Raw genomic sequence first — 27,568 nt, 5'->3', positions numbered from 1 at the left:
CCTTCAAGTCTTGATCTGGGTTTGTGAGCAGGACCAGAGCAGCAGGTGGTTGAGGGTGAGCCGCCCCCCCCCCGGCAGCCCGCAGCCTGAGCCCCATGACTACGGAGCTCGCCCACGTGGCTGTGGGCACAGGCCCGCTTTTGCCGTGTGGGCGGGGCCCACCGTCTTCCTTGCGGGTGGCTTTTCGGGGTCTCAGGTGATCTCTCGCACTCGTGTGCTGGCCAGGGCTCTGCCGAGGACTCGGGGGCCCTCCGCTCCGTCTCTCCTGCAGGCGTGGCCCTCTCCTGCACCCTCTGCCACTTGGGTCTCCCCAGACTCTCAGCTCAGAGAGCCGCCGGCTCTGCCGGGGCCACTCCCTCGCTGCACCCAGAGAGCCTCTCGAGGGGCTTGCTGCCTGTCTCCGGGGGACCGCTGCCCCATTCCCTGGTGTCCCAGGGGACCTGAACGCACTGCTTTGTGTTTTTGCGTCTCGTTTTTCTGGTTGTTCAGACAGCTGGGCCGACCTGTTCCTCCCAGGGCCTGCCAAGTGTGCTGGCATGTGTTGTCACCTCAGCCCACTGACAGCCCCTGGGGTGGGAATGCAGACAGCGTGCCCCACTTCACTTGAGGAAAGTCCAGCCCAGAGAGGCGAGGCGAGGCGCCCACGTCACACGGCAAGCGGAGCAGCCGCCCTGAGCCCAGCTTCTCAGTCTCTGTTGCTGCCACTCACCCAGCCATGTCGCTCTTGAGGTGACCCTGCTGCCCTGCCAAGCGAGGGCTGGGGGGAGACATGGGGTCCGGCCCGCTTGATGGATGGGGCCACAGGGACGAGGGGGCGGCCGCCCGGCTCTCCGGGAGCCCTGGCCCCTCCACTGCCCCAGAGCGGCTGGAAGGAGGCAGTCTGCTGCACGGCGCCCAGCCCCTGCCCCTCTCCCGGCGGCGTCCACACCCGTCCCTAGGCCCGCTGCCCACGGGGACCAGAAGGCGGCTTGGTCCAGGCGCGGTGAACCCAGACCGGGCCTGAGCCGGTGAACTGCTGGCCTGGGGCGCCCACCTGTGATGGCGAGGCTCCTGAGATGACCGCTCGGGCCTCACTGCCCACGTGCGCCCTCCTCTCCCTCGTGAGGCTGCGGGTGCAGCTGCGTGTGGATCTAAAACGGGGCATCTAGGAGAGTGGAAGCCGTATAAATAGACTAATAATAATAATTGTGGGTTAGAGACCGATTTGCAACTGTGGCGGGCCTGGCCCTGCCCTCCCCGCAGTCCCTGTCGGGAAAGGTCACCCTCGCCGGGGTCCGTGAATTCCAACAACGCCGGTGTAATTAGGACACGCACTATTTAGACGTTCTTCTCGGAGCAATTAGCAGAGATAATTGGGGAGCTATTTTCCCCGTGCTGGACGTGCTTTTCCGCCAGCTTCTGTTCCCTGGAACTTCGGGCCGGGACAGCGTGCTCAGCATCCTGGCCAAGCCATCCTGACCCACTTGCCACCCTGTCCTTCGCTTGTTCACGTAGCCCAGTGTCCAGGGCCACCTGCACTGGGTTCCAGGGACCCAGAGAGCAGCGGCCGCCCCCCAGGCACCCAATGCCCTGAGGGCTGCTCGTGGGCCAGGCGGCCATGCATCGGAGCTGAGGGCAGCGTCCGTACACCTCACAGGATGGGGAGGCCAGGCTTTGGAGGCGGCTGGGACGAGCTGGCAGGCTTGCAGCAGCTGGGATGGGACGGGGGCATCGCGGCACCAGGGCGTGGGAGAGAGCAGCCCACTGTGGGCGGTGACAGCTTGTCCTCCTTGGGCGCAGATCCTCAAGCAGCTGGGGGCCGGCCGTGCATGCCTCTCCCCCGGAGCACAGGCGGGCAGTGGGCTCTGTGCCTTCCACCAGTGTCTGCAGGCTACCAGGTGGGAATTCACGTGGGGGCAGAACACCTGGGGGCAGGTGGGCACACCCACAGACGGGCCCTCCCACAGGTGGGGTGGATCTGGGGGGGAGCCAGCCAGGTGCGCCCCCACCCAAACCACCCCCAGGGCCAAGCTCTCACATGTCCTGTGAGTCCCAGGCCCGGACACGTTCTGTCCCCATCACAGCCTGGCCTCGCACGGCCCCAGGCCCGTCCAGCCGTGAAGCCAGGCGTCAGCACGTGTCTGTAGCGGGGACGCCACGTGTGTGTGTGCTTGTCTGTCCTCAAAGCTGTTTCGCTCTTGTGGATATAATTTAGATATAATTTTTCCTGGTTATAAATGTAACCCGTAGTTATAGTAAGAAAAACGAAACAAAAACAAAAACTTGGAAAATGCAGAAAACCTTCACGAACCACCTTTAATCCCAGCTCTGTGAGCCAGCCGGCCAGTTCCTGTTCCCGTGCACTTTGCAGCGGCCTCCCCCACGCTGGGCCTGGACTGTGCACTGTGAGCGTCGCGGGTGTGAGCGTCGTGCTGTGAGTGCACCCGCGCGCACGGTCCTGGCTCCTCCGGCACGCAGGTTAAGGCAGTGCTGGCTGACAGGCTGAGGCTGTGAGCACAGCGCGCTTGGTGGGGGTTGATCTTGGCTGAGAGGCCCCGGTCGTCTTTGAAGACGGGGCACCGCGACTTCCCTGCAGCCCCCTCGGGCGGGAGTCTCCCCCTCCCCGGCTGAGAGCAGCGTCTGCGTGGATCCCGATCGCGGGCACCGGGGCCACCTGGGCGGGCCAGCTGGCCCCTGGGGGAGGGGAGGAGGCCCATGTCCTCCCGTGGCCGGGGGGGTGTGGGGGGCCCCCGGTTTAGCGGAAGACGCCCCATGCGGCAGGAGTGGCCTGAGGCCAAGCCGCACCTTGAGCCCGGGCCAACACTGGTGGCGTGTCCCTCAAGCCAGGCACCTTCGTCTTCTCAGCCGCCCCTGCCTGGGTGCAAGACGGACCCAGAGAGGGTCACAGCTTCTAGGTGTCAAGCCAAGGTTGGAAGCTGGTCTGCCCCGCCTCAGAGCCAGATGTGTGACCACCAGGCCCGTCGGCCAGCTCTGGGGTGGGGCTGCCCAAGTGGAGGGATCAGCAGGGAGCAGCTGGGCGGCCACCTGTGAGCGCAGGGTGTGGTGGCAGTGGGAAGGCGGCTGCAGGCAGGAGCACTGGGCCCACAGGTGCCGGGCCCTAAGCGGGCCTCGTGCACGCCTGCCGCCTGGTCCCCACCCAGTGTCCCAGGCAAGGAGGCCCCGCTCAGGGCGCGACTCTGCCTGAACTGGCCCGGCCTCCCCCGTCCTCCCAGCCCTCCGTCCCTGGAGCCAGGCCAGGTGCGAACGGCTGGCTTTGCAGAAGGCAGGGCCACCAGGAGCTGCGTCCAGTCAGGTGCATGTCGCCCACGGATCCAAACGTGGACTTTTCCTGTCGCTGCGGGGACAGCCACCCACGAGCCTGCCTCCCCTAGGCTGTGCGGCCACAGCCTCCTGTCCGGAACCCAGGGAGCTTCTGCCAGGAAAGCCGGTGCAGGAGCAGAAAGCCGGCCTCGGGGCGGCCGAGCACGTGGGCGAGGCGACCCTCCTGTCGGCTGGCCGCCTGTCCCCCGCCCCAGTCAGGTGTGTTCTGGGAATACAGCGGGACAGGCGGACGGCCCTGCCCTCAGATCAGGGACAGGCGGTAATCAGAGGCACAACTGGGAGGGGGAGGCCCCGTCAGTGTCCGCTGGGCCTGGGCTGGGGGTCGGGGGCCCTGGGCAAAGCCGACCAGGGCGTGGCTTCCAGAAGGCGAGCCAGCCCCCCGGGGTCTGCACACGGCAGGTGCCGCGTGCGGCCATTCACGCTGTTTTACTCATGGATTGTGCTCCAGGTGTCAAGTCTGAGACCCCTTTGCCCAGCCCTCAGTCTCGACGTTTTTCTTCTGTGTGTGGGTTTGGTTTTTAGTTTAATGGTTTTATTTTTGACGGTTAAGTCCAGGGTCCAGTTTGAGTTACATTTTGTCCGAGGGATGAGGCTTAAGTCAAAGTCTCTTTTTTCGTAACTGGGGGCGCTGACCCGTGCCAGCACCGTGGGAGGGGCTGCCCCTGCGCCGCGGAACTGCCTTCCCGGTTCTGTTTAAACCGGGCTGGGCGTGTTCGTGTGGGTTCCCCCTGGGTCTCTGCTCCGCCCACTGGCGGCCTGTGTGTGCCACCCCGTGCCAGCCCCGCCTGCCCACCGCCGGCCCCTCGGTCCGCTTTGCCAAGAGGTGTCCCCACAAGCGGGCGCTGGTTCTGTCAGGTGCCGTACCTTCCTGGCCTGTGGGTGTGGCAGGCGGTCGCATCGACTGGTTCTCAGACGTCCAACAGCCTTACACCAGGACGGGCTCCACCTGGTTGTGGCACATGTTTCTTTTTCACCCGTTGCCAGATTTGGTTTGCCCGTGTCTGTTGAGGATTTTTTGCACCGAAGTTCACGGGAGCTACTGGACCGGGTTTTCCCTTCTTCTTCGTGTCCTTGTTGCTGTGCTGGTCGATCCTGGAATCAGGGTGGTGCCGGCCAGAGAGTGTGTCCTCTCTTGTCCTCCAGAAGGAAGTGTGTAAAATTGGTGTTAATTCTTGTTTAAATGTTCGTGAAATTCTGCAGTGAAACCGCCTGGGGCTGGAGATTGCTTTGGAGGCGCTCTGTCGTCACAATTCGAGGGCCTCTGCCAGTCACAGGCTGTCTTGGGTGAGCTGTGGTGCCTTGTGCTGTTCCAAGGGTCGCCCGGTTTTTCTAGGTTGTCAAGTGTGTGAGCATAAAGGGGTCTTGGCTTGTGTTTTTTCTTCTTGTTCTTTTAACGGCCTCAGGGTCTGTTGTGATGTTCCCTGTTTCACTTCTGATCTTCCCTTCATGTCAGTTTTGCTGGGGGTTAATCGGGTTTGTTGTTTAGTTTCAGTCGCTCTCTTGTTCCCTGGTACTTCCTTCCGCCCGTCGCCTGCTCCAGTTTGGTTTGTTCGTCCGTGTCTGGTGTCCCGAGGTGGGGCTCAGGCGGCCGGCTCGGGGCCTCCCCGTTCCTCCAGGGAGCGCCCGGCCCTCCAGTGTCCCCTCGGCTCGCCCCCAACGCACCACAGCGGACTGTCATCCCGTCCATGGGTTCTGCGTGTGCCCCTCCTTTGGAACCTCGCCCTCGGCCATGGGTCATCGGGACGGGCACGTGCAGTCTCCACGTGTCGTCTCCGACGGGGTTCAGGCCCCCGGGTCCTTCAGACACACCTGCTGCGTGCTCTGGTCACTTCTTTCCTCTAGGGCTTCTGGTCCCCAGACGTAACAGGGCCGTCTCCTGTACGCGACACACCACCAGCGCACATGGGCCACGTCTAGGCAGCCTCGCCAGGCCCTGCACCTGGCGGTGAGGGAGGGAGCCCCCGAGGAGGGGGTGTCTCATCTCTGCCCTTCGGGGGCCTTCCCTGCCCCGAGCAGTTCTGTCCTCAGGGCACCTTGCGGAGGGGCTTTAAGAAGCCCTGCTCCATGCAGTCCTGCCCCTGGGGCGCTGAGGGCAGTGGGGCTGCGTCTGTGGATCCCTGGAGCTGGGCACCGAGTGAGCTCGTGCAGGGTGGTCTCCGTGTCTCATCTGACAGTGACCCCCCCAGCCCAGCAGGACAGGACCTGAGGTCGGGGCGCCCCCCACCTGCCCCCAGCACCCCCCGCTTGGCCCTTGTCTGCTGCTGTTCTGCATGCCCAGACCTCGGCCTCCCCCAGCCTATACACCTCCTCCAGGCAGCCCTCTCTGCTGTCCAGTGGGAGGAGGACCCTGAGGCGAGGCCCTGCTGGGTCCTGGCAGCCAGAGCATCTCTCCCCATGGGGCACCTGCCGGTGCATGGCCACTGTGCCCCCGGGCCGGGGCACCAGCGCAGCACACTCAGCCCGGGTGTCTCCAGCCACGGCCAGCACAGCCACTGGTCAGTTTGCTTTTTCAAAAATTGCACTCTGATTGTAGGTGAACAGCCCTTAATTAGAGCGACGTACCAGATGACTGGGGACTGGGTGGCACTGAGCACGGGGAGGTTGGCAGGCGCATCCTGCCAGTGCAGCTGCTCCACGGACTGGGGGGCAGGCTTGCGGGCCCCAGGCCAGGGGAGGGGCTGCGGCCGGAGGAGCTAGGGGCTTGGGGTGCGGCTGGTCTGTGGAGCTGGCAGGGGCAGACGTGGGGGTTGCCCTGACTCGGGGTGAGCTGAGGAACAGCACTGCCCCCCTCCTCCCCCACCCCCATTCCCACCACTGCCCCCAGGTCATGAGGGCGGTGGCCATGGCCTTGTCTCAGAAACACAGGGGCGGGCGTGGAGTGACGCCAGCAGGTGGATGAGGGTCCCTCAGGGTCCAGGTTCAGCTGTGCCTGTTCAAGGGCAGCGGCCCCGGTGCAGACGTGCCAGGGCAGCCAAGTCTCGTGGAGGGTGGACAGGACCCTGCACCTGCGGGGGGTGGGGGGTGGACCCCTGGTTCTAGGTTGGAGCTGAAGGCACCTGCCTGGGACAGGGAGCCGGGGTGGGAGGAAGGACGGGCTGGGGTGGCCCCTGCCCCGCCATCCCAGAGCCTCGTCTGCCCCCCAGCTCCCCCTCACCCCGTGCTGAGCTGACAGCTGCAGGAGAGCCAGCCCCTCTGACATTTAGGGGAGAAGCTCAGAATCAAGAGCAGAAGGGAGAAATGAAAGGATTTTCTCAGTAAAGGTCAAAGTAGTTGCTCTTGTTTTTGTTCAGAAATGGTCTGCGTTGGACTCTGACGAGGCTAAACGTTTTCACGGGCAATGGAACGGCGACCACTGCCCGGAAGGGCCCGGAGCGGGCAAGACGGCACAGGAAGTACCCATACCAGCGAGCTCTGGAGGCCACTGGCAGGGTCGTGGGCCGGAGGTCAGAGGGCAGGCAGGTGCACACCGGAGCCGATGCCTGCTGAGATGCACCTGCTCCTTCCCTGGGGTCTCAGAGCCCCTTCCCAGCACATCCAGGCCTGGACCTTGTCGGGGTGGAGGGGTCCCTGGGGGGCTGCACCCCAGGGGACAGATAAACGAAGTGTGGTACAGCCAGGATGGGGATGAAGTCCTGGTGCAGAGCACAGCACAGACCAACCTCGGAAGCACGTGCCAGGCCGGACACAAAGGCCACATGTGTGACCACCCATCCGGGGCGTCCAGCACAGGCAGGTCCACAGAGGCAGAAGGGAGACAGGTGGTTCCGAGGCTGGGATGAGGGGGGGCTTCTTTGTGGGGTGGTGAAGACGCTGTTGCTCCAGGCCTTGGTGATGGTCTCAGGGGTGAAAGGGGGGCTCGCGTGGCAGCTGAATCACATCTCACTACACCCGTTTGTTAAACAAAAAAAGCTCCCTTCTCCCCAGCAGCCTGAGGGGTGCCACCCCGCCCCAGGAGCCACAGGGCGGCCTGGCTGTCCCCTGGGGTGCAGCCCCCACCACAGGTGCCCCTCCACACAGCCTGCCTGACGGGAAGCCCGACCAGGGCCCAGTCTGGACGTGCCCCGGGCAGGGGCCCTGAGACCCCAGGGGAGGAGCGGGCGCGTCTCAGCGGGGATCGGCTCCGGAGGCCCCGGCCTGCCCTCTGACCTCCTGCTTGTGGATGGCTGTTCCCACGGTCCGGCTGCTGCGCCGACACTGCCGTGAGCACCGTGTGCACGTCCCCGTGGGGACATGTGGTCACGTCACTGGGTGCGTTCCAGGTGGGGGGGCCGCCAGTCGCACGGTGGACCCCGGGGGACCCGTCTGACTGTTTGCTCGGTGACTCAGCGTGTCGTCCACACCTGCCCTGCGCGCCGTCCTCGTAGGCGTGGGCGGGTAGCGCTGTGAGCTTGGCCCGTGTCTCCCAGAGGCCGTTTGTCTACAGTCCTTGGGAAAACGTCCATTCGGGTTGTTTGCCCACGTCTTAATTGGGTCGTTTGTCTTTTTATCATTGAGTCGTGAGACGGACAGGTGGCTCCCACGTGCGAGTCCTGTACCCACCGTGTGGTTGAGGGGAGGTTTCGCAGGGTCTCCGCGGGCGGGGAGGAGTGTGCCCACCTTCTGCTGACCCCAGGGCTGCGCACAGACACGTCTCAGCCCCGTGGACGGGCCACAGGCGGGGCTTCTCAGCTTTCTGGTGGCCGTTACAGGGACCTCAGTAGGGACGGCGCCCACTGAGGCCGAACCAGGGTGCAGGCTGGTGGGCAGGTTGGTGTCAGCGGAGAGAAGCCTTTCCCAGTCAGTGCGAGCTGTCTGGGGAGCTTGGGAGTGTGCCCAGCACTGGGCACGTCCCTTCCCGCCTGGGGATGCTCCAGTCCAGTGGCAGCTGTGGTCCTCGGGGGCTAGGCAGGCAGAGGGGGCAGGTGGTCGTTCCATAGGTGGGGGCTAGCCCACCCTGCTCACTTCCTGAACAGGGTGGCAGGGCCACAGGCTTCTGTCTGGTGCACAAGGACACCTTCCCAGGCCGGCGTCCCCAGGAGGCAGGCCCCAGGTGTCCTTACTCACCTGGTTGGGCTTGCTGGCAGGTGAGGTCCCCATCAGGGTGCCGTCTGGGGTCAGGCAGCCTCCCCTGGCCCCTGGGAGTCTGGGAGCGGCCGGCAGGCCTCTGCCCACCCCTCGGCTGCCCTGCCCTGGGCCCACTCCGAGCTGTCTAGGCCTCTGTCTCCCTGTTTGCACACGAGGTGCTGGCCAGCTGGTTCGGGGGCCCTGCCCTGTGGCACACGCGGTGTTCAGAGGCTGGTCTCCCGAGTCCCTGTGGGACGGGCCATCTTCCTTGGCGGCACGTCCCCAGTTACAAGCGACGTTTACAGCAAGAAGCAGTAAGAGGGATTAGCCCCTGCTCCAAGACTCCGGGGTTCTCCAGGATGGCCTGGCCCCACAGCAACTTCCTGCTGCCCGCCCGCCCTCGGCCCCGCTTGGGTCCCAGAACCAGGCCCAGCAGAGCTTCTGCCACAGCTCCACTCTGCACAGGTGGGAAACAGGCCAGGGTGGGACAGCATTTTCAGCAAGTCCCACCACGTGGGTTCGCTTCCCAGCAGTGCCAGCAGGTGGGAACTCCTCCATCTTGTGGCCGGGAGAGCCGGGATTTGAACTCGGCTGGGCGGACTCCAAAGGCTGCCCCGGAGCCTCAGGACAGAGACCCCACCCTCGATGTGCAACAGCCCCTCGACCGTCCACGTGACACGGGCGGCATGAGACCCTCGGCCGTCGCAGAGCCCTCGAGCTGTGGGGCTCAGCGCAGTGCTGGGCTCTGAGGGCTGGACAGCCCGACCAGCGGGGCTGGTGCAATAGCCCACACCCCACGTCCTGGCTTCCAGATTCCAGAAGCTTGGGTGAGACCCCCACCCAAGAGGCCCGAGAACCAGCATCGCCTGCGGGGAGGGGCCTGGACCTGGCGGACAGCCTGGCCGCGTCTGAGGCCTGGGTGGCGGGCGGAGGCCTCCCCACCGGCCCCTTCAGAGGCCATCTGGCCCAGCGCCCTGCCAGGCCAGCCTGCCCAGGACTGCAGGGTCGCCAGCTCCTCACTGTCCTGTGACCACCCTGGCCCCACCTGCTAACAGCCTCTCCCGTGTCTCCCCTGCCCTGCAGGCCGCAGGACCCTCGGGCACCAAGATGCAGCTGCTGGAGACGGAGTTCTCGCGGACAGTGCAGGAGCTTGTCGAGCTGCACCTGCTGCGCCAGGACAGCATCCCCGCCTTCCTCAGCGCCCTCACCCTCGACCTCTTCAGCCGCCAGACCGTGGCCTAGCCTGCAGGCCAGCCCCTTGGCCTCTGAAGGTGGGAGCCATCAGCCACAGGAGCCCGCTCAGGCCTGTCCCTTAGGGGCCCCAGGCCAGCTGCCCCATCCCATCCCCGCCCATCTGCCCCCCACCCAGCCGACTTCCACCCAGACAGGGCAGCATCCTGGAGTGATGGACCCCTGAGCCTGACCAGTGACCTCGTCCGGACCCGTGCACAGGACTCTGTGGGCGCACCTCTGGCCAGCAGGGTTAAGCCACTCAGAGGTGCCCCCTCCACTCCCCCTGGGCACACGCCGCTCTGCAGGGACGGGCCACCTCCTCCTCACCCTCCGTCCTGGAAAGCAGGCGTGAGGCTCCTGGAGGTGGCCGATGGGAGGTCTTGGGAGCAGTGCTCTGTGGATCCGTTTCCTATCCCCTCCCCCAGGTGTCCCCCCCCACACTCTGCTCAAGCCTGGCCGTGCCTGGCCCAGCAGGTGAACCTGGGGCCACTGGTGGAAGTATCTGGACCTTCATGAAATAAAGGTCCCCCAGCCACCCCCTCCCGGCTCGCTGTGTGCGTCTGAGCGTCTGAGCCCACGGCTCCCTCTGTTGGCCTCAGTGCGGCCCTGGGGCAGCCCCTGGGCACGGGGACGGCCCCATGCAGGCCCAAGGCCAGGAGAGGTCCAGGGGACGGTGGGGTGGGCAGCCTGGGCAGCCAGCCTCTCCAGGGAACTAAAAGGGATCCCTGCAAACAGCAGTGCTCACAGGGGACAGAGTGGCTGAGCCCCTGCCTCAGGTCCCCACTTGCCACACGGGCCCAGGGCCCTCGCCTTGCATTCTGGGGCCCACCCCTTCACATGGGTGCTGGCAGCAGGGGCTGGCTGGTTCCCACAGGGGTGGGGGGGTCTCCCAAAGCCCCAGGTCCAGCAGCTCTGCTCTCACCGCCTCTCCTTCACTCGGCGACGCCAGGATCCCTGTCCTCCCAGCTACAGGGCCCTCACTCCCTCCCCAAGGCCTCCAGGGCTGAAATGGGGTTCACAGTACAAGGTTCCTGTGGGCCAGGGGCCCGGGTTGGGGGCCCAGGGCTGGGGGCTGCCTTCATGGGAAGGGCCCACACCAAGGGCACGGCCTGCGAGCCCCGGAGGGACTCTGGCCTCTGCTCAGCTCGGGAGGGCCTGGGGTGGTCTGTCCCCTCAACCAGTGGGCCCAGGAGATGTGTCCCCTGCGTTGAGGCCGAGCATGCCCTCGGGTCTCTGGCTGTCACCAGTCATGGGGAAACGCCCCGCTGCCCGCCTCCCGGTGTGCGCGGTCGGCGCTGTGACCCTGCCAAGCCCGCTGCTGGAGCCAGCAGGGGTGGGTGGGAGCCGGCTCTGCCCCACAGAGGGTCTCAAGGCCGTTGTAGGAGAGGTTAGGGTTGGCCCACCTGTGGCACCGTCTCTAGAGCCCAGAGACTTGCGGCCAGAGTGCGCCCTGTGCGCCATCTCGTGTGCGCCCTGGGGCGGTGGGGCTGCACCCCCACCCCGCCCTTGCACCCACCCCACCACCTTCTGCTCGAGCCCAGACTGTGAACGTGGGTGTGAGCGTCACTGCCAGGTCAGCCTCACGGCCATGAGCTCTCCTGCTGGAACCCAGAGCCCCGCCTCATTTGGCCAGCAGTGCGGCCCTGGGGGGTGTGCAGTCCCACTTCTCAGATGGGAAAACTGAGGCTCGGCATGTGAAGTGGCATCCCAGGGCCACAGGCTGATCAGAACTGGGATGCTGGTCCAGCTTGGGGGCGTCTGCCTTCCTCACACCCTCAGACGAGTCCGGGTCCTCACACCACAGGCTTGGAGCCCCCGCACCAGCTTGTAGGGGACGACTGAGGCACCATGTTTTGTCATCACCGAGGTGGGACAGCAGGGACTCACTGGGCTGTCGGAGGCTGGCTGAGCCAGGTGGAGGGAGGTCCCGGGGTCCTGCGTTTAGTGACGACCCCCAGTGGGGGGGTCCGGGTGGACGTCAGAGTGGGGTCATTCAGCCTTCACTGAGCACTGGAGCAGCCCAGCTTCTGGGGCCGGGACCGCCTCAGCCCAGAGCAGAGGCCCCCCCTCCTGCTCTGAGACCTTCCACGTCAGGGTTTCCTGTAGCCTCATCCAGCAGCCCCCTCCTCACCGGAGCCCCAGGTTTGCGAAGGCAGTACTTACCACTCTGTGGGGGGAAGGCCCCCTCGGTGCCCCTGGGCCCCAGGCTGGGAGTGTGGGGGTCAGAGGACCAAGCCCTTCTCTCTCCCCCTCCTGAGCCCCACGGGGAGCTGGAGGCCAGGTCCAGGTGTGGGAGAGGCCGTGTCCCTGTGGCCCCGGCCCTGGACCCGGCCTCCCTCCTGCATGACATCGGCTGAGACCAGACGCCGCCAACAGTAATAAAATGCTCAAGTCAGAATTTGACACAAAATCATTGGCCCATAAAAACGCACCGAGAGGCCCTCGTGTCACTGACATCCCTGTGTGCAGGCGGGGCTTCCCAGGTGGCAGCTCCCGGGCGGAGCGGACAGTCACCCCCGGGGCAGCTCTTGCTGCGACAGCTCAGGTGGTAGGTCCCACTGGGCCCAGCGGCCAGGAGAGGGTCACACGGGCCAGAAGGCCAGGAGTGACCTGGAACGTGGGCCAGGACTGAAGCTCTTGATCTTTAACCAGTGGGCAGCAGAGGGGGCGGTCACCTCTGGCCTCCACGGGGTTGCAGAGGCCAGGCGGGCCCCCGGAACATGCTGGTCCCTGTTGCCCGGCCAGAACTATACTCCACCCGCCCTGGGGAAAAGGCAGGTACGGGAAGGATTTGGGTGGGGCCGAGGAGTCGGGCCCGGAGAGTCCTGCCAGGGCCCCCCGTCACCCCCCACCCCACTGCCCGTCCTGCCAAAGGGTCCCACGGCCACAGGGCTGCCCAGCACCTGTCCCTGGGCTTTGTGTCACCTCCCGAGACCTGTCCCCGGTGAGACCTGTCCCTTCGGAGCCTGGGCCTCACCGGCCACCCGGCCCACTCCGTAGGGGGACAGGGGGCCCCAGGCAGCCGACACCCCCCGCCAAGTCCAACCTCATGTGAGCGCCGGGCCTGGTCTCATCCCTGCCTCCGTCTCCCCACCTCCCAACATGGGGACAAGGGCTCTGAGGCCTCTTCCAGGTGGAAAGCCCATCCCGGGCCTGGACCACCCGCCTGGGGCCCCCCAGGCTGACAGTGCTCCAACGACAGGGTTTCCTTCCATGACCAGAGGCAGGAAGGGCAGGAGGGGCGTCCGACCCGCCCCAGGGATGGGGCGCAGGGTCCCCTAACGTCCTCCCGGGTTGACGCAGTCACCTGTGCTGACTGTCCACCCGCCTCCCCGCCGCCTGCCGTGGCGTTGAGTGAACTCCAGAAGGTTCTGGCCCGGGGACCCCTCCGCTGCCAGCTCGTTAGTGGGCACCCGTGCTAAGTGGTTGTTAAGCCGCTAATGACTAATTTTAAGGGATTAGTGCCACAGCGGTAAGCCGTGAGTGCCAGGATGTGGCAGCGCTGGGTGTGTGACAGGCTCCTTCCAGCTTCCCGAGGCGCCAAGGAGGACCGCGCCGCCCATCCTCGGGGCCGCCAGCCCCAGCGCCTGCGATGTCCGTTGTCTCCTTCCTGCCCGCACACGCCTGCTTCCTGTCCTGGAAACGAGTAAAGCCCTGGGCCTTCTCCAGCTCCTCAGACTCCGAGGTGTGGGCGCTGGGACCCACTGAATCAGAATCTGCCTTCGACGTGACGCCATGCGGTTCCTGTGCCCTGTTCAAGTTGGCCAGTCCCCCTTCCTGATTTACAAGTTACAAAACTTCCTGTCTGGGAGCTGGTCCCATCCCACAATGATCCTGCAAGTGGAGTCTTGTCAGAGGAGGGGGCCAAGGTCCTGGAAGGGCGAGACCTGCCTCAGGCCGCAGGCACGTCTGTCAGGCCCGGACTCAAACCCAGCCCTCGGGCCGAGGTCAACAGCCTTCACCACCCCAGCTTCTGGGGCAAGCTCGGTGACTTCCCTCGTGATTAAATGTCTCCAGGACGCTAGGGCCACTCAAGAGCCAGGCCACTCCTGGGCAGCCTGGGAGGGGTGACTCAGAGGTCCGGGGCCTGGAGTCTGGGGCCGGACAGGCGGGGCGTGCATGTGCCTACATGTGGGACTGTGCACGTATGTGCCCATGTGTACATGCATTGGGTGTTACATGTGCGGTGTGCCTGCGTGGCTGAGTCCCGTGTGCACATGCGTGCAGTGAGGACAGCTGGCTTTACCCAACTTAGATTCCTGCTTCCGGCCCAGAGAGGGGCAGGGCCTTGCCCAGAGTCACACAGCACTAGGGGCCCACGACGGGGAGCGGGGACCGTGGTGCGGACGTCCTCCAGCCCACCCCTCCGCCTGTCTCCGTGTGATTTACGTTTCTTTTCATTCCTTTCTGCATCTTCAGCTGCACACTTTCCATGCATGTTCAGTGTAGGAAGAAAACCCTCAGCAGGAGAAACGCAGAGTGAAAGGAAGGCCCGGCCCGGCCCAGCCTCGCCCGCCTGGCGGGTGGGCAGACGAAGCGCGGCGTGCGCCTTCATTTCAAACAACTGTGGGTTCTGCTCTGCAGTTTGGGTTTTTTTCCTCATTTAACAATTGTCTTGGAAATTTTCCATAAAAGCTTCTACCAATACATTCCACTGGGTTTTTGTTGTTGTTTCCAAAACGCTTAAGAAGTTTTATTGGAAACAATAACCTGCAGAAACCCCAGGTCCTCGTCCTGAAGTGAGACTGGCAGCACCTCAGGACGGCCGTCGTCTGAGCCACGTCGGCCGCCACCGTAAAGACAGACGCAAGCAAACAAACAGAAGCTAATTTCTGGGTCCAAATGAACAAGTGTTGCGTGGAGCCCTTCTTCTCGTGGTTCTGGTCCCCACCCTACTCCCAGCCCCAGGTTTTCCAGAATGAGCAGTAGGTCTGGGTTTTTCCCTGATGGGTTAGTATTTCTGAGACACGGACTCCCGGCGTGCCTCGGGCATGCCGGCCGCCCCAGCTCGCCCGCCGGCCGCCAGGGGTGCGTCCTCCCTTGTGGCCTGCGCTGTCGCCCACAAACTCAAGTGCTGGAGTCCTAGCCCCTGTACCTCAGCATGTGGCTGTTAGGAGACCGAGCCTTCAGAGAGCTAAGTTACACTGAGGCCTTTAGGCTGGGCCCCAGTCCCCGTGACTGTCCCCGTAAGAGGAGGAGACGGGCGCAGACACACACAGCACGGGCACGCCGAGGAGGGAGGCCTCAGGGAGCCAGCCCCGCTCACACCTGGGCCTCGGAGCCCAGCCTCCAGGACCGTGCGGAAGCCAGTGTCAGTGCCACTAAGTCGCCCAGACTGTGCTTCCTTGTTAGGGGCACAAGCCGGCCGACGCCGGAGCCTGCCTGCTCTCCCTGGCACCCCACGGGACCACCGCCTGGCATTTTTTAATGCAGATTTTACTTCTGATATACATATATTACACATATTTTCATCAGTTTTACTGTCTTCCCAAGAACCTGTAGAACCACCCTAATGAGAGAAATAATGTGCAAGCCACATGTCATTTGAAATTTTTCAGTAGCCACATTTAAAAAGCAGGCGAACTTACTTTTAAGGGATATATTTTATTTAACTCAACATACACCAAATTTTATTTCAACATGTCATCAACATAAAAATTAGTTTTGTGATACAAACAAATACTGAATCATGTTGCGTATCCGAAATGAATACAGTATGTCAATTACCTCCTCTTTTTCTGGTTGAAGGGCAGCCAGTTTACAGTGTGTCGGTTCCTGGTGTGCAGCCAGGATGTACACAGATGCACATATGTTCGTTCCCATCTTCTTTTTCATTATAGGTTACAGTTACATCTTAATTTAAAAGTAATGAGCTAACACGTGTATGTGAATTGGTGAGACAGTACTTACCACCTCTTGGCACCAGCCTCGGAAGTGCCGCGTCCAGTTTGACACTTACCGCCCATCTTGGCGGGACCAGCCTCATCTCCAGCGCTCAGTGGCCGCCATGGGGCAGGACGGCTCTGGACCCCCAGTAAGTAACCGTGGAGGGAGGGCCTCGTCCCCCACAGGTCCTGGGCACCCCACAGCGCCCGGCTCACCAGAGGCCGCTGCCAATCCACCGTGGGTGTCAAAGGCACCTCCAGATTGTCTCCTGTTTGCCAGATGAGAGAAGTGGCTGTCCCGCAGGTCACCGGGGAGATCGTGGGGATGCTGGCAGAGCCAGGAAGCAGGAAGCTACATCCCCACGGACAGAGGTGACACGGGGCCCAGGCCTGAGCCATCTGCTCCCTCCCGGGCACCCCTGTCCCCCAGTTGAGCCGCTGGGGCCCAGGCAGCCCGTGTTGGTCTGGACCCCAGGACCCGGCTCCAGGCCACGTGCCAGGCACTTCCAGGCAAGTCTCCGCGCCTCCATGAGCCTCAGTCTCCACATCCAGAAAATGGACCCACAGGAGAGCGGCTGCAGCCTTTGTGAGCCCCACCCCCCACCCCTGGGCCCTGCCAGCACTGCCCCAGGCCCCTCCACCTGGTGGGGCTTCCTGTGTGGCCTCTGCGGTGCGACACCGTAATTAGTTCAATTACCAGCAGACTTCATGTCTTTTTTTTTCTTTTTTTTCAAACTTAAAATGGAAATTAAATTTTGCACCAGGTTTACAGGCTGTTAACGGAATTCACTTAATCAAACCCCAACACCAAGTCCTTGAAAATGAGAATTAAAAAAGGTCTGCATTTGCATATTCATGTTTTTAATGGGGTTCAGAAGGTATATTTGCAACTGATGAAAAGGATTAATTAAACCTAATTTGCATTGGTGGAGCATCTTAACCCCTTCCCTGCCAGCCCCAGGCTGCGATGGTCCAGATGGCCAGAGGGGCCAAACGCACAGCCCGGCAGGTGGCCAGAGACGTGGCTCCAGTGCCCCTTCCTGGCGGACCCCGCGGGCCCCACCGCAGCGGAGCCAGCCTGGGCCCTCAGCCTGCACGTCTGCTCCCGCGGCAGCTCTGACGGGGGCAGCGTGGTGGTTTTCACTTAAAAACAAACGTATCTGGGGATTTTTTTTCCTTATAACATTCATGACCTGTCATTGTAAAATATTTGGAAACTGTAAGAAAGTCTCAGGAAGAAAATAAAAATCACTTATGACCCGTCACCCAGAGATAATCACTGTATGGGCTGGACACCTGTTTTCCGGACCCGCCCCGTGAGCGCCTGCGTGTGCGTGCGTGGTGTGCGTGCGTGGTGTGCACGTGTGCGTGCGCACCGCTGCCTCCTGGCCCCGGGCCTGCAGCCCCGAGCCGGCATCTGCGTGTGCTGGTTTGTGGTATTTCAGTTTTCGCCAAAGATCCCAAACTTTCCGTGACAGGATTTCAGGAGTATGGCTCCTGCGGCGCGGAGAACACATGGATGCTCGCTTTATTGGACCTCTTCTGTCGGGAAATCAGTTTTCCCATTTGATGTGGTTGTGGTGATTTTTCAACAAAAACCAAACGTGCTGCCGGGCGCTTCCTCACTGTACCTTCGCGCACACCGCCCGGGAGCTCTCGGGCTCCAAGGGCGAGGATGCTTGGAGGCCCTTGGCCGAGGGGCCCCATGGCCTTGGTCAGTCTGCACTCCCAAGGGTGTCGTTCCCTGTTGCCCCAGGGACCCTGAGGCCGAGACATCAGCAGAGCCACGTCCCCGAGGCGTCCATGAGACAGGACCCAGGCAGGAAGAGACAGGCCCTGCGTTCGAGGACACTGCGGGTGTGTTTACACCGGGACACTCGGAACAACTCAGCTGGGAGCTGAGGCGCCGCTGCCGGGGCCCCTCCCGCCCGGACTGGACGTCTCGGGGTGTCGGGTGGTGGCAGCAGGGCGGGGCTGCCGTCGCCCAGGCTGTGGTGGCTTGAGCACAAGCACGCGGACAGCAGGCACAGAAAATTCACGGAGATGACTTCGTCTGGGGGCCCAGACCACGAGGTCAGCGTGTTGCACGTGGACGCACAAAGGGGAGTGTGGACCAGTCACGTTCTTCGCACTGACTGGTTCTGGGACTGGGCGCCCGGGGCTCCGTCTGAGGCCTGGGGCGAGCCGTCCTCTGTGTGAGGGGCGGGGCCGGGGCACCGCTCAGGGCCAGCCGATGAGCCCACAAACGAGCAGGAGCCGGACCCCAAGGCAGCGGCCAGGGCGGCCGAGGGGAGGGAGCAGACAGCTTGCACGTGCAGAGGGCTGTGAGTCACAGCCCCGGGGGAGGCGGGTCCCCCTCCCAGGGGCGGGGTACTTGTCAGCACCCCCCCGAGGAGGAGCAGTTAGTCCCTGGGTGACGACCGTGGCTGTTTCCAGTGGGGCTCACGGTCAGGTCCACCAGGCCAAGTGCACGTCGATGGGCCCTGGACAGGGAGGAGCTGTCCGGGTGATGCTCCGATGCCGGAGGACCTGTGCCCCACCGGGCGGGGAGGCTTGAGAAGAGCCCAGGCCTGCGGGCAAGATCTCGGAGGGCGCGGATCAGGTGAGAGTCATAGACGGCGGAGAGCCATGTGCAGAGCCGGGAACTGTCTGGACTGGCGGCCAGGCAGACAAACTGTCAGGTTTTCCTCTCTCTCTCAGTGGGGCCCGACTGAGACAGTCCAGTTCACCGTTTATCCCAGGTCTGCACGTGTGACAGAGGCGGACGGTCGTGCACCCACCACCATGTGCCCCCAAATCCAGATAATTCACATGCTGCCTTAACTCGGGCAGCGACAACAGAACACCGCAGCCCGGGCGGCTCAGACGGCGCTCCTTTCTCAGGGTTCCGGAGGCCGGGGGTCCCGGGTCTAGGGCTCAGCAGGCTCGGTGGGCTCGGGCGGCCCGGCTCCCGTGTCCTCACACAGCAGAGGGACCCCGGTGTCTCTCCCCGGTCTCGCAAGGCTACAGCCCTGTGCCCACATTTCACCTTAATCACCTCGTAAAGGCCTGACCCCAAAGGCAGTCACACACATGCGGGCGGCCCACAAACCTTCGGCCCCCAGCAGTAGGTTTTCCCTGGCTGGCAAGGCGTTTGGGGCAATTTAAGCAAATCTGGTTATGTTTAGCTTGTGGTTTTAACGAAACATTTAGAAGCATTTGATTAAAGTTTATAATCAGTATCTAAATATCTGGGAAATTTTATTGGTTAATTTTTTTAGTTGAGATTCATTAATTGCACGAGTGTTTAAATATTTAGGGAAATCTGCATAATAGATTCTTAAGATTAGATCACTGATCGCCAGATGTCGCACAGAGAAGACGGAAGAGGCCCACACAGGCAGAGGGGTGACGGGCTCACCCCGCTGGGGAGAAGCCCAGCCCCCCAGCGTGAGGGCTGAGGGGGGGCGCCGACGCCGGGGCCTGCCCCCGCCCACCACCACCTGCTCGTCCTCCGCCCAGCGAGGGGCTCCCGGGGGCCCTTCCTAGTTTCACGACTTAGGGTCCAGGAAAACCTCCAAGTCTCGGGGAGCTTGCCGCTCAAAGGCTCTGTCTTTCTTCAAGGAAAACAAGATGGGATGCAGACCTGGAGGCGGAGGCAGGGATTTCGGGCCATGAAGAGGCGGGAGCAGGACAGAGAGCCCAGCGCATTGGGGGCAGGAGGGAGCTGTGGAGACGCTGTGGAGACGCTGTCCTGACACAGCGGGTGAGGAGGTACTGTGGTGGCAGGTGTGACCCTAGGAGAGGACGGGGCCCCAGGCAGTGCCCCCCGGGGAGAGGGGGGCATCCTGGACGTCACTGGGGTGGACACCTTCCCAACTAAAGGAGACTGTGCGCTTCCAAAGGGCCTGCGCCTGGGAAGATCCCAAACCCAAGACTCTTGCGTGTCTGAACCCAAAAGTGGACCCTACAAAGGAGACCAGATCGAGGCTGGTTCCTACCCTGAACACCCGGGGCCGGGGGCAGCGGGCAGCATGGGGTTTGATGGGAGGACGGGCTCTCAGGAGGCACACCCAGTTAGAGTCTTCCCCAAAGGCCTGTCCCAGTGGACCAAAATGTGGGACAAAACCGAGGGCCCAGAGAGTCACAGTCTCCAAAGGTGAGCACCCACGTCGGCTTCAGCAGAACCAGGTCTGAATGGTCCCGTAAGCCCGTCCACGACGCCCAGTGAGGCGTTATCATCACTCAGGAAAGTGCACACACCGGGCGTGATGCTCCGTGGTGCCTGGGCGTGTGGAAGGTTCCGCTTCTGTTTTTAATTAATTTGGCCGTGTAACAGGTGCCACATGCCAGGGACTGAGTCATCGGCCTGAGCCGTGGGGCCCCCCCACCCCGCTTGTCACGTCGATGCTGGGAAGCAGCCGGGCCCACTGCCCGCGCCCCGAGTTCCGCGTCCATCGGGCCTCTCACTCTGTCCACTGCTGTCACATACACAGCGCTACACCTCGTGCGGCTTAGCAGTGCCGCCTTTACGCTTACCAGGTAATCGGCCAACTCTTCCACCCTCAACGCGATGCTCCAAGGCTTATCCGTAAAATCCCGTTGCGTAAACATACCCCCGAAATGCATGTCCGTTGACCCAGCAGACGGACATCCGGGCCGCCTCCAGCGCTTTGCAACTGAAAGAACCGATCTGCGGACACAGCGGCGCGTCTCCTTGGGCTCCGGAGCAAGCGTTTCTTGATTTCACGAGAGATGGAGCTGCTGGTTGGGGCGTCTGCAAACGCTCAGCTTTACAAGATGCAGCCTAATTATTTTCCAAAGTGCCCGGAGCAATTTGCGTTTCCACCGGCACAAACCTGCATCACCAGCGACCACAGGTCTGGCCAGTCCCGCGGCTACCAGACGGCGAGTCTGGGGTCTCTGTGCATGTCTCCGCGAGCTTCCAGAGGAGCATCTTCCCACGTGCTTGCTTGTGAGACCCTCGTCCCCGTCTGCCACCGTCTCTGTGGCTGCGGTCTTACTGATTTACGCCCCCGGTACGATCCCTTTGCCGGTTTATGTGTGGAAACATCTCCCACTTCATGGTTTGCTTTTTTTAGTCCCTTTGTGTGATTCTTTGCTCACGAGAGTTCTCGATGTTAACGGAGTTGAATTTCTCAACCTCGTATTTTACACCCAGCCTGTTTTGCGTCTTGGTGAAGGGAGCCTTCCCACCACGCTGAGGTCATAAAGACGATCACCCACATCGTCTTCCACAAGTGATTTTTATTTATGGTGTGAGACAGAAATCCAATTTCATTTTTTCCACATGAATAACTAATTGTCTCAGTAGCATTTGTTAAATGGTCTCCTGTCTCCTGAGTGGTCTTCCGCTGTCTGCGTGGTCATAAACCAGGCTCCATGAGCCAGCAGGTCTGTTTCTGGGCCCCTGCTCTTCCCCCTTGGTCACTAAGCCCATCCCAGAATCAGTGCCAAACTATCTTAATTACTGAGCTGTGCACACGGGAGGGGCGGGAGGGGGCTTCTGCGTTCTTGTGACGGTCTTCCCACTGGTTTTTAAAGAGAATGCTTCAGCCTCGCTGTTACAGCCTGCCGGTGGACTAGAGGCGGCGCCTTTCTTCTGGGTAAGGAAGTTCTAATCCATCCCGATTTCCCCAAGAGTTTTATAAGGTAAATTGTTATCAAAGCATAACAAATATGAATAAAGACGCACAGATCCTAAGTGAATTATCTAGTTTTCCAACTTGAAACGTTACTGGAACATCAGACACCATCACGTGCCCCCTTCTTGTCACGACAGCCCCCAAAGGTGACCTCTCATGGCTGGAGGTTTGCCCGTTTCTGAATGAACTTGAGAGAAAGGAAATAAGACAGGACGTATCCTTCTGTGTCTGATTCCCTCTGCTCAACACTGTTTGTGACACATGCAACCACATTGCTGCAAGAGGGTCTCTCTCCCAGCTTTTACTGGGGAAGGACATTCAGCAAAGGGGAGAGAATTTTACAGTAACACACCCACTCATCGCCTCGTGTCTTCCATTCATATTTTACCACATCTGGTCTGTTTCTTAGCTGTTCCTCTATCAGTCCATCAGTTCTTATCTCTTAGGTTCAGAGTGAATGACAGACATCAACCCCCTTCTCACCAGATGCTTCAGCTTCTGTGAGATGAGCTCACTAGAGCTCAATTTGCAGTTTCACTTGAAGTAAGCTTTACGTGTGGGGTGTAAATATCTTAAGTGACAGATGTGCACACGTGTGACACCCAAGCCCCCAGCAGCATACAGAATGTGGCCATCATTCTAGAAAGTTCCGTCGTTCCTTCTGCGTCACCAAGCGGCCTTCACCTTGCCCCGAGAGGCAGCAGCCCTTCCGGTGTGGCCCGGCTCTGCGTAAATAAATGCCCCGACACCGCATGAGCGTCCGGTGCCCAACGCCGCGGTGTCAAACGCGTGTGGGCGCGAAGTGCTGACCCCACGCGGGGCCAGCGCCCCCGACACCCCAGTTACTCTCTGTTGTGCCTTCGGGGAGAGCACGGAACAGACGAGTGGTCTGGGTCACGGCTGTCGTTACTGGACCGAAGTCTGTGGTGGGGACGCCCACGGTTCGTCCGTTCCATTGTCCATGGACCGCCGGGGCTTCACGGATGGGCCGCGGTAATCTGGCTCGTGGCTTCTGGGGACACTTTCTGCGGGGCGCGTGCCCGGGGGTGGCCCCCGGTCAAGGGCGCGCGTGCTCGGCTTCAGCCAAAGCTAACGGACGGTGCGCCGGGACAGCGAGGGCCCCGGCCACCCACGTCCCCCCGACGCCGGGGGCCCCGCCGCCGCCTCGGTTTCCCGGCCGGGGGTCTCACTTCCGTTTTCCAGGGAAGGGACGCGTGCTGCGCACCCGGACGTCCTCCTCTCTGCGCCTCTTTCAGTCTTAATTCTCGGTGGGGGGCGGCATTAGGTGATGAGGGGTCGTTATTCCATGGAGGTGCGGGGGCCGAGCGCAGGCCCCGGCCCTGGGCGGTGCCCTCCCCGGGCTCCGCGCGTCCTCCGTCCCGCCGCCCCGACGGCAGCGGGGCCCCGACGCCCCGACGCCCGCGGCCGGGGCTGGTTAACGGCTCCCGCGCAGGCCCTGGTCAAGGAGGCGGTCCGGCCCGCCCCACCGGAAGCGGGGCCGGGCTTCCGGGAAGTTCCCCGGGGGAGGCGGGGCCCCGCGGCGCGGAGCGAGCCTAGGTTCTCCGCGCCCCGTCTGTCCGTCCGTCCGTCCGTCCGTCCCGGCCCGCTCCCGGACGCGTGTAGGGCGCGGCGGCCCGCCGGTCCTCGTGGCGGCGGGGGACGCCGCCGCGCCCCCTCCCTCGCGGGCCTGCGGGGCGTAGCGGCCCTGGGTGTGAACGCTTCGCCGGACGTTCGCGGCGCAGGTAACTCCTCCGGGACGGCCTCCCGCTCGCGGCCGCGTGCCGCCCTCGAGCCTCTTGTGGCTCGACGGCGGCCGGCGCCTCCTGCGTGCTCCCCACGGCGGGGTGTCGGCCCGGGGCGGCGAGGAGCTTTCAGGAGCGCTCAGCCTCGCCCCGCGTCCAGCGGCTCGCCCCACCCGGCCCGGCTCTGCGCGTGGGGCGAGCCCAGGCCGCGTCCCCTCCGGGGCGGGGGAGGGGGCCGGGCCGTGGGGGCCGAGGGGTGGGGGGGCAGGGGGGCGGGGGGCTCTCCCGCCCACCGCCCGCTCCCCGCCGTCGGTCACTGCGCCTTTCCCTTCGTCTCGAAATAAGGTATCTCGAGAATCTTGCTGAATTGGTGACTAGTCCTAACAGCTGGCGGATGACGTCGGCTTTGCTGTGCCCTCGTCTGCAGACGAGGACAGCTGGCTTCCTCGGGTCTGATGGTGGCGGGTCCTTTCCTCGCCCGCCGCCTGGCCGGGCGGCGCCGACGTGGGGGCTGTGCGCGCTCCCCCGTTGCTCCCGGGGGCAGCTGTCCCGCACCGCACCGCTGCTACGACGGTACCTGCACGCTGTTTCGGTGCCCCGGCTCGACTTCGGGAACCGTTGTGCTGCTCCCGGTTCCCGGAGTCTGCACCACGCACAGCGGCGTGCTTAGCCAGGGCCGTTCCCGCAGCTGCCGGGGAACCGCGCGGCTCCGCTCCGCTGACTTGGTGAACTGCGCCGACTTTGCTAAGTGATGCGCCAACCTCCCTTTCCTGGGACAGGCCCCGCTTGTTCACAACACATGACCCTTTTTAGACGTCACTGCATTCAATTTGCTGTTTTGAAAAAAAATGGGCGGGGGGTCTGCATTCCTAAGGCATATTCTGAAATTTTCTTGGAATGTCTTTGGTTTTGTCGTCAGAGTGATGATGACCTCACAGTGTGAGTGTGAAGTGATTCCTCCTCTGCGTCTGCAAGTGTGGAGACCTGGTGAGATTTCTCCCTTAAGTATTTGGTAAAATTTGCTAGGGAAGCCATCTAGGCCTGGGGTTTTATTTCTGTGATGTTTGTCTTTTATGTTTCATTTTTTATTGAAGCATAATTGATTTACAATGTTGTGTTTTTCTGGTGTTTGGCGTAATGATTCAGTTTTATATATATATTATATTTTTTACATTTTCTATTATGGTTTATTATAGGATATTGAATATAGTTTCCTGTGCTGTACAGTGGGACCTTGTTGTTTATCTATTTTACATATAATAGTTTGTATCTGCAAATCCCAAACTCCTGATTTATCCCTCCCTCTGCCCCTTTCCCCCTGGTAACCATATGTTTGTTCTCTATGTCTGTGAATCTGTTTCTGTTTTGTAATACATTCATTTGTATCATTTTTTTTAGATTCTGCATATAAGTGATATATGATATTTGTCTTTCTCTGTCTGACCTACTTCACTTAGTATGATCATCTCTAGGTCCATCCATGTTGTTGCAAATGGCATTGTTTTCTTTTTTATGGCTGAGTAATATTCCATCATATGTATACACCACAGCTCCTTTATCAGGTCACCTGTCGATGGACATTTAGGTTGCTTCCACATCTTGGCTGTTGTAAATATTTCTGCTGTGGTTTCAAGTATGAATAGCTGTCAGACTGTCCTGTTTTTCTCTTGAGCGAGCTTTGGTGGGCTGTGCCTGTCAAGGAACGTGGTCATCACAGGATTTACGAGGACGAAGTTGTTTGTGGTGTTCCCCCAGACGCTCATAGAGATTGTAACGATGTCCCTTTTTTCATCTCTAGATTTTGGTAATTTGTTATTTCTCCTCCTCTTGCTCCTCCTTCTGAGGCTAAAGGTTTATTAACTCTGTTGCCCTCAGAGAACCAGGATGTGGTTTCATTCATTTGTCTCTGTTGTTCATCTCTTTTCAGTTTCGCTCATTTCTGCTCTTCATATTTTTCTTCGTGCTGCTTTCTTTGGGGTTAGTTCACTCTGTGGTTGCAGTCAGACGGAAGCTGCGCAGGAATGTCAGCCGGGGAGGTGTGTGATGGAGCTAGTGCAGGGGAGACTCTGTACAGGTGGAGAGAGAGCTCTAACGGACACCCCGGGGCCTGGGAGCGGGGCACAGGCTGGGAGGGGGTTCCCCAGTGGCTGGTCAAGTCTGCTGCTGTGCTGGGAGGAGCTGGTCCACAGCCCCGGGGAAGTGGGGCAGGCTCCTGGGATGCAGGCGGATGAAGCTAGTCAGGCCTAGAGCACGTGGCGTCTGCCCGGGGGGTAGGGGGCACCAGGTGAACAGTCAGGCGGCCCGCAGGCTCTGCTGGAGCCCAGGGAGGTTTCCAAGGGGCGACCCGGCGCCCTTCTGCCCTTCCTCGCTCTGCCCACCCGGCCTACCTGCCTACCTCGTGTCCAGACACTCGGTCAAGGCAGTGAACCGGGAACTCAAGGCTCACTTGAGAAGGCAGAAAATAAGGGAAGTTAGAGACACTCTGAACCCTGTAATTAGTCTGGTTTACTTTAAAGTCAAATACATGTTCTAGTTCTTTTTCATTTAAGCAGAGAATATACCTTTTGAGGGAGAGGTGATTAGGTTTATTTATTTTATTTTTTTAATGGAGGCGCTGGGGCACGCACCCCACCACTGAGCTACACCTGTCCTCCGGGATATACCTTTTGATCTCTATGTAACATTTAGAAAAATTGACAATATATTAAAACACAACAAAAAACATCAGTATTTCTATTTGGGCTACATTCTCAAACTGCAATGCTGTATAACTTGTAATTAATCAGCATTTTATAATTGGACTTTTGAAGTCTTCTCCTAAATAAGTCTCGAGTCAAAGAGGAGATTTAAAGCTGCACTTAAATTCTCTAATGGTGACGAGAATGTTAAATGTTTCGTTAGGGATTCCCCTAAGACTTGGAGAAAAAAAAAAGAGTATAGATTAAATAGGTCCACTATTTAACAAAATGTAATAAAAGCCAAGAACTTAGAAAGACATCAAAAAACAGAATTTATATTAAAAAACTGATCACTAGTGAAATGTATACATTCTGAAGCTGATTCTTGTAAATCAGTATTAACCCACTGATGGCCGGTGGCACGTGAGTTTTAATAAGCCATCCGGGTGATTCCGATGCGTGCGAAGTTTGCAAATCACTGACAGTGTCTTTAAAGGCAGGTGCGTTAGCCTAATCGAACCGCTGATTAGTGCACCCACCCTTTCTGGAAGTGCTGTACGTTCGGGCGTTGGGGACATCAGAAGCTGAATGCCTCCAGCTGTGGTCCCTGCACCAGCAGCACTGGTGGCACCTGAGAATCGTTAGAGATGCAGATTCTCCCGCCCCATGCCCACACCTTCCGAATCAAGGGCCCGAGAAACTCCTTTAACAGGCTCCCCAGGAGATGCTGATTGAGACACTGAGATTACTCCCTGCAAAGTACAGAAAGAAGTCAGGACAAACCTGCAAGGAAGGAGGGGGACTCCTGAGGCCTCACATGAGACAGGGGTGTGAGTCCCAGAGACTGCATATCCCCCGGGCTGGGCGTTCTGTGCCCAGAGGAGTTGGCCGCCCAGCCCGAGGACACAGGTGGGAGGGCATCAGAGAGCCCCCAGCCCCGCCAGACTCGGTTTCAGAAGTACTTAGTAATTCTGAACGCGTGTGTGCCTATTAGCACAGTTTACATTTTATAAAGGAAATAAGTTACAGAACTGCAAGAAATAACGGACAAACCCACTAGCACGTGGGGAGGTTTGAACGCGCCTCTCAGTATTGGACGGAACAAGCAGATGCAGATCAGGGAAGATTTAAAAGATTTGAACAACAAAAGTAACTCATTTGATCTAGAAGATATTTATAGAACTCTGCATGCAATAGTTGGAGAATTTACTTTCTTTTGAAGTGCACAGGGAACATTATAAAATTGACTACATGTTAGGTCATAAATCTCAGCAGACAGAATTGATGCGTAGGAAGAACGTTCTCAAGTCACAGCACGAGTAGACTAGAAATCCATGGCAGTTAGGGAAACTCTAATCCCTGAAAATCTTAATCTGGAAATTGAAAAACGTACTTTGGACTACTCATGGGCCAAAAGGTCTCATGATGGAAATTTAAAAATACTTAGGACTAATAATGAAATACCAGAATGTGATAATGAATGTAATATTATGTGGTACTTAAAGGGTGATTTATAATCATAAATGCAAATTTTGGAAAGGAAAAACCTAAAAATTGATGAATTAAATATCTAACTTACGGAAGTCAGGAAAGAAAACAACAAAATTAATCTAAAGAGAATGGAGGAGAAAATTTTTTAAAAAAACAGAAATTAATGAACTAGAAAAGAAAGATGGAAGGGGGAGGATGACAAAGATAAAGTTGTTTTCTTAAAGACCAACACTGCTGATAACTGCTTGTAAGACTGATCGACTTTTAAAAAGATGGAAAACACCAATAAAACTATTAGGATCGGGGAGGGGACATTACTGCAGATGACAGTAGAGATTTAAAAGTTAATAAGGGAATATTATGAACATCTTTTTGCCAATAAATTTAAAAGTAGAGATGAAATAGTCAAGTTCCCAGGAAAATACAAATTACCAAAACAGATTCAAAAGCCACCACCTGAACTGTGCTGTAATAACAACAGAAATTGAGTCAGTATTTCAGAAATGTTCCCATAATATAAAAACTGAGCT

At 60.0% G+C, this 27,568-nt stretch overlaps 1 protein-coding gene across 6 annotated transcripts in view; it reads left to right on the top strand.

Moving 5' to 3' along the window:
• The window catches only part of MAD1L1 (mitotic arrest deficient 1 like 1), a 271,713-nt gene extending 261,961 nt beyond the window's left edge, over positions 1-9,752 (top strand). For all 6 annotated transcript variants that reach the window (XM_010966461.3, XM_045504459.2, XM_045504490.2 and 3 more), the window contains one exon: positions 9,448-9,752. In XM_010966461.3, the coding sequence (XP_010964763.2) occupies positions 9,448-9,606 (159 nt within the window). In that variant the 3' untranslated portion in view covers positions 9,607-9,752. The remainder of the gene's footprint in view (positions 1-9,447) is intronic.
• Positions 9,753-27,568: the final 17,816 nt, after the last annotated feature.

Source organism: Camelus bactrianus, chromosome 18, assembly GCF_048773025.1.
Source record: "Camelus bactrianus isolate YW-2024 breed Bactrian camel chromosome 18, ASM4877302v1, whole genome shotgun sequence".
NCBI lineage: Eukaryota > Metazoa > Chordata > Mammalia > Artiodactyla > Camelidae > Camelus > Camelus bactrianus.
This window is presented reverse-complemented; position numbering and strand designations above follow the sequence as displayed.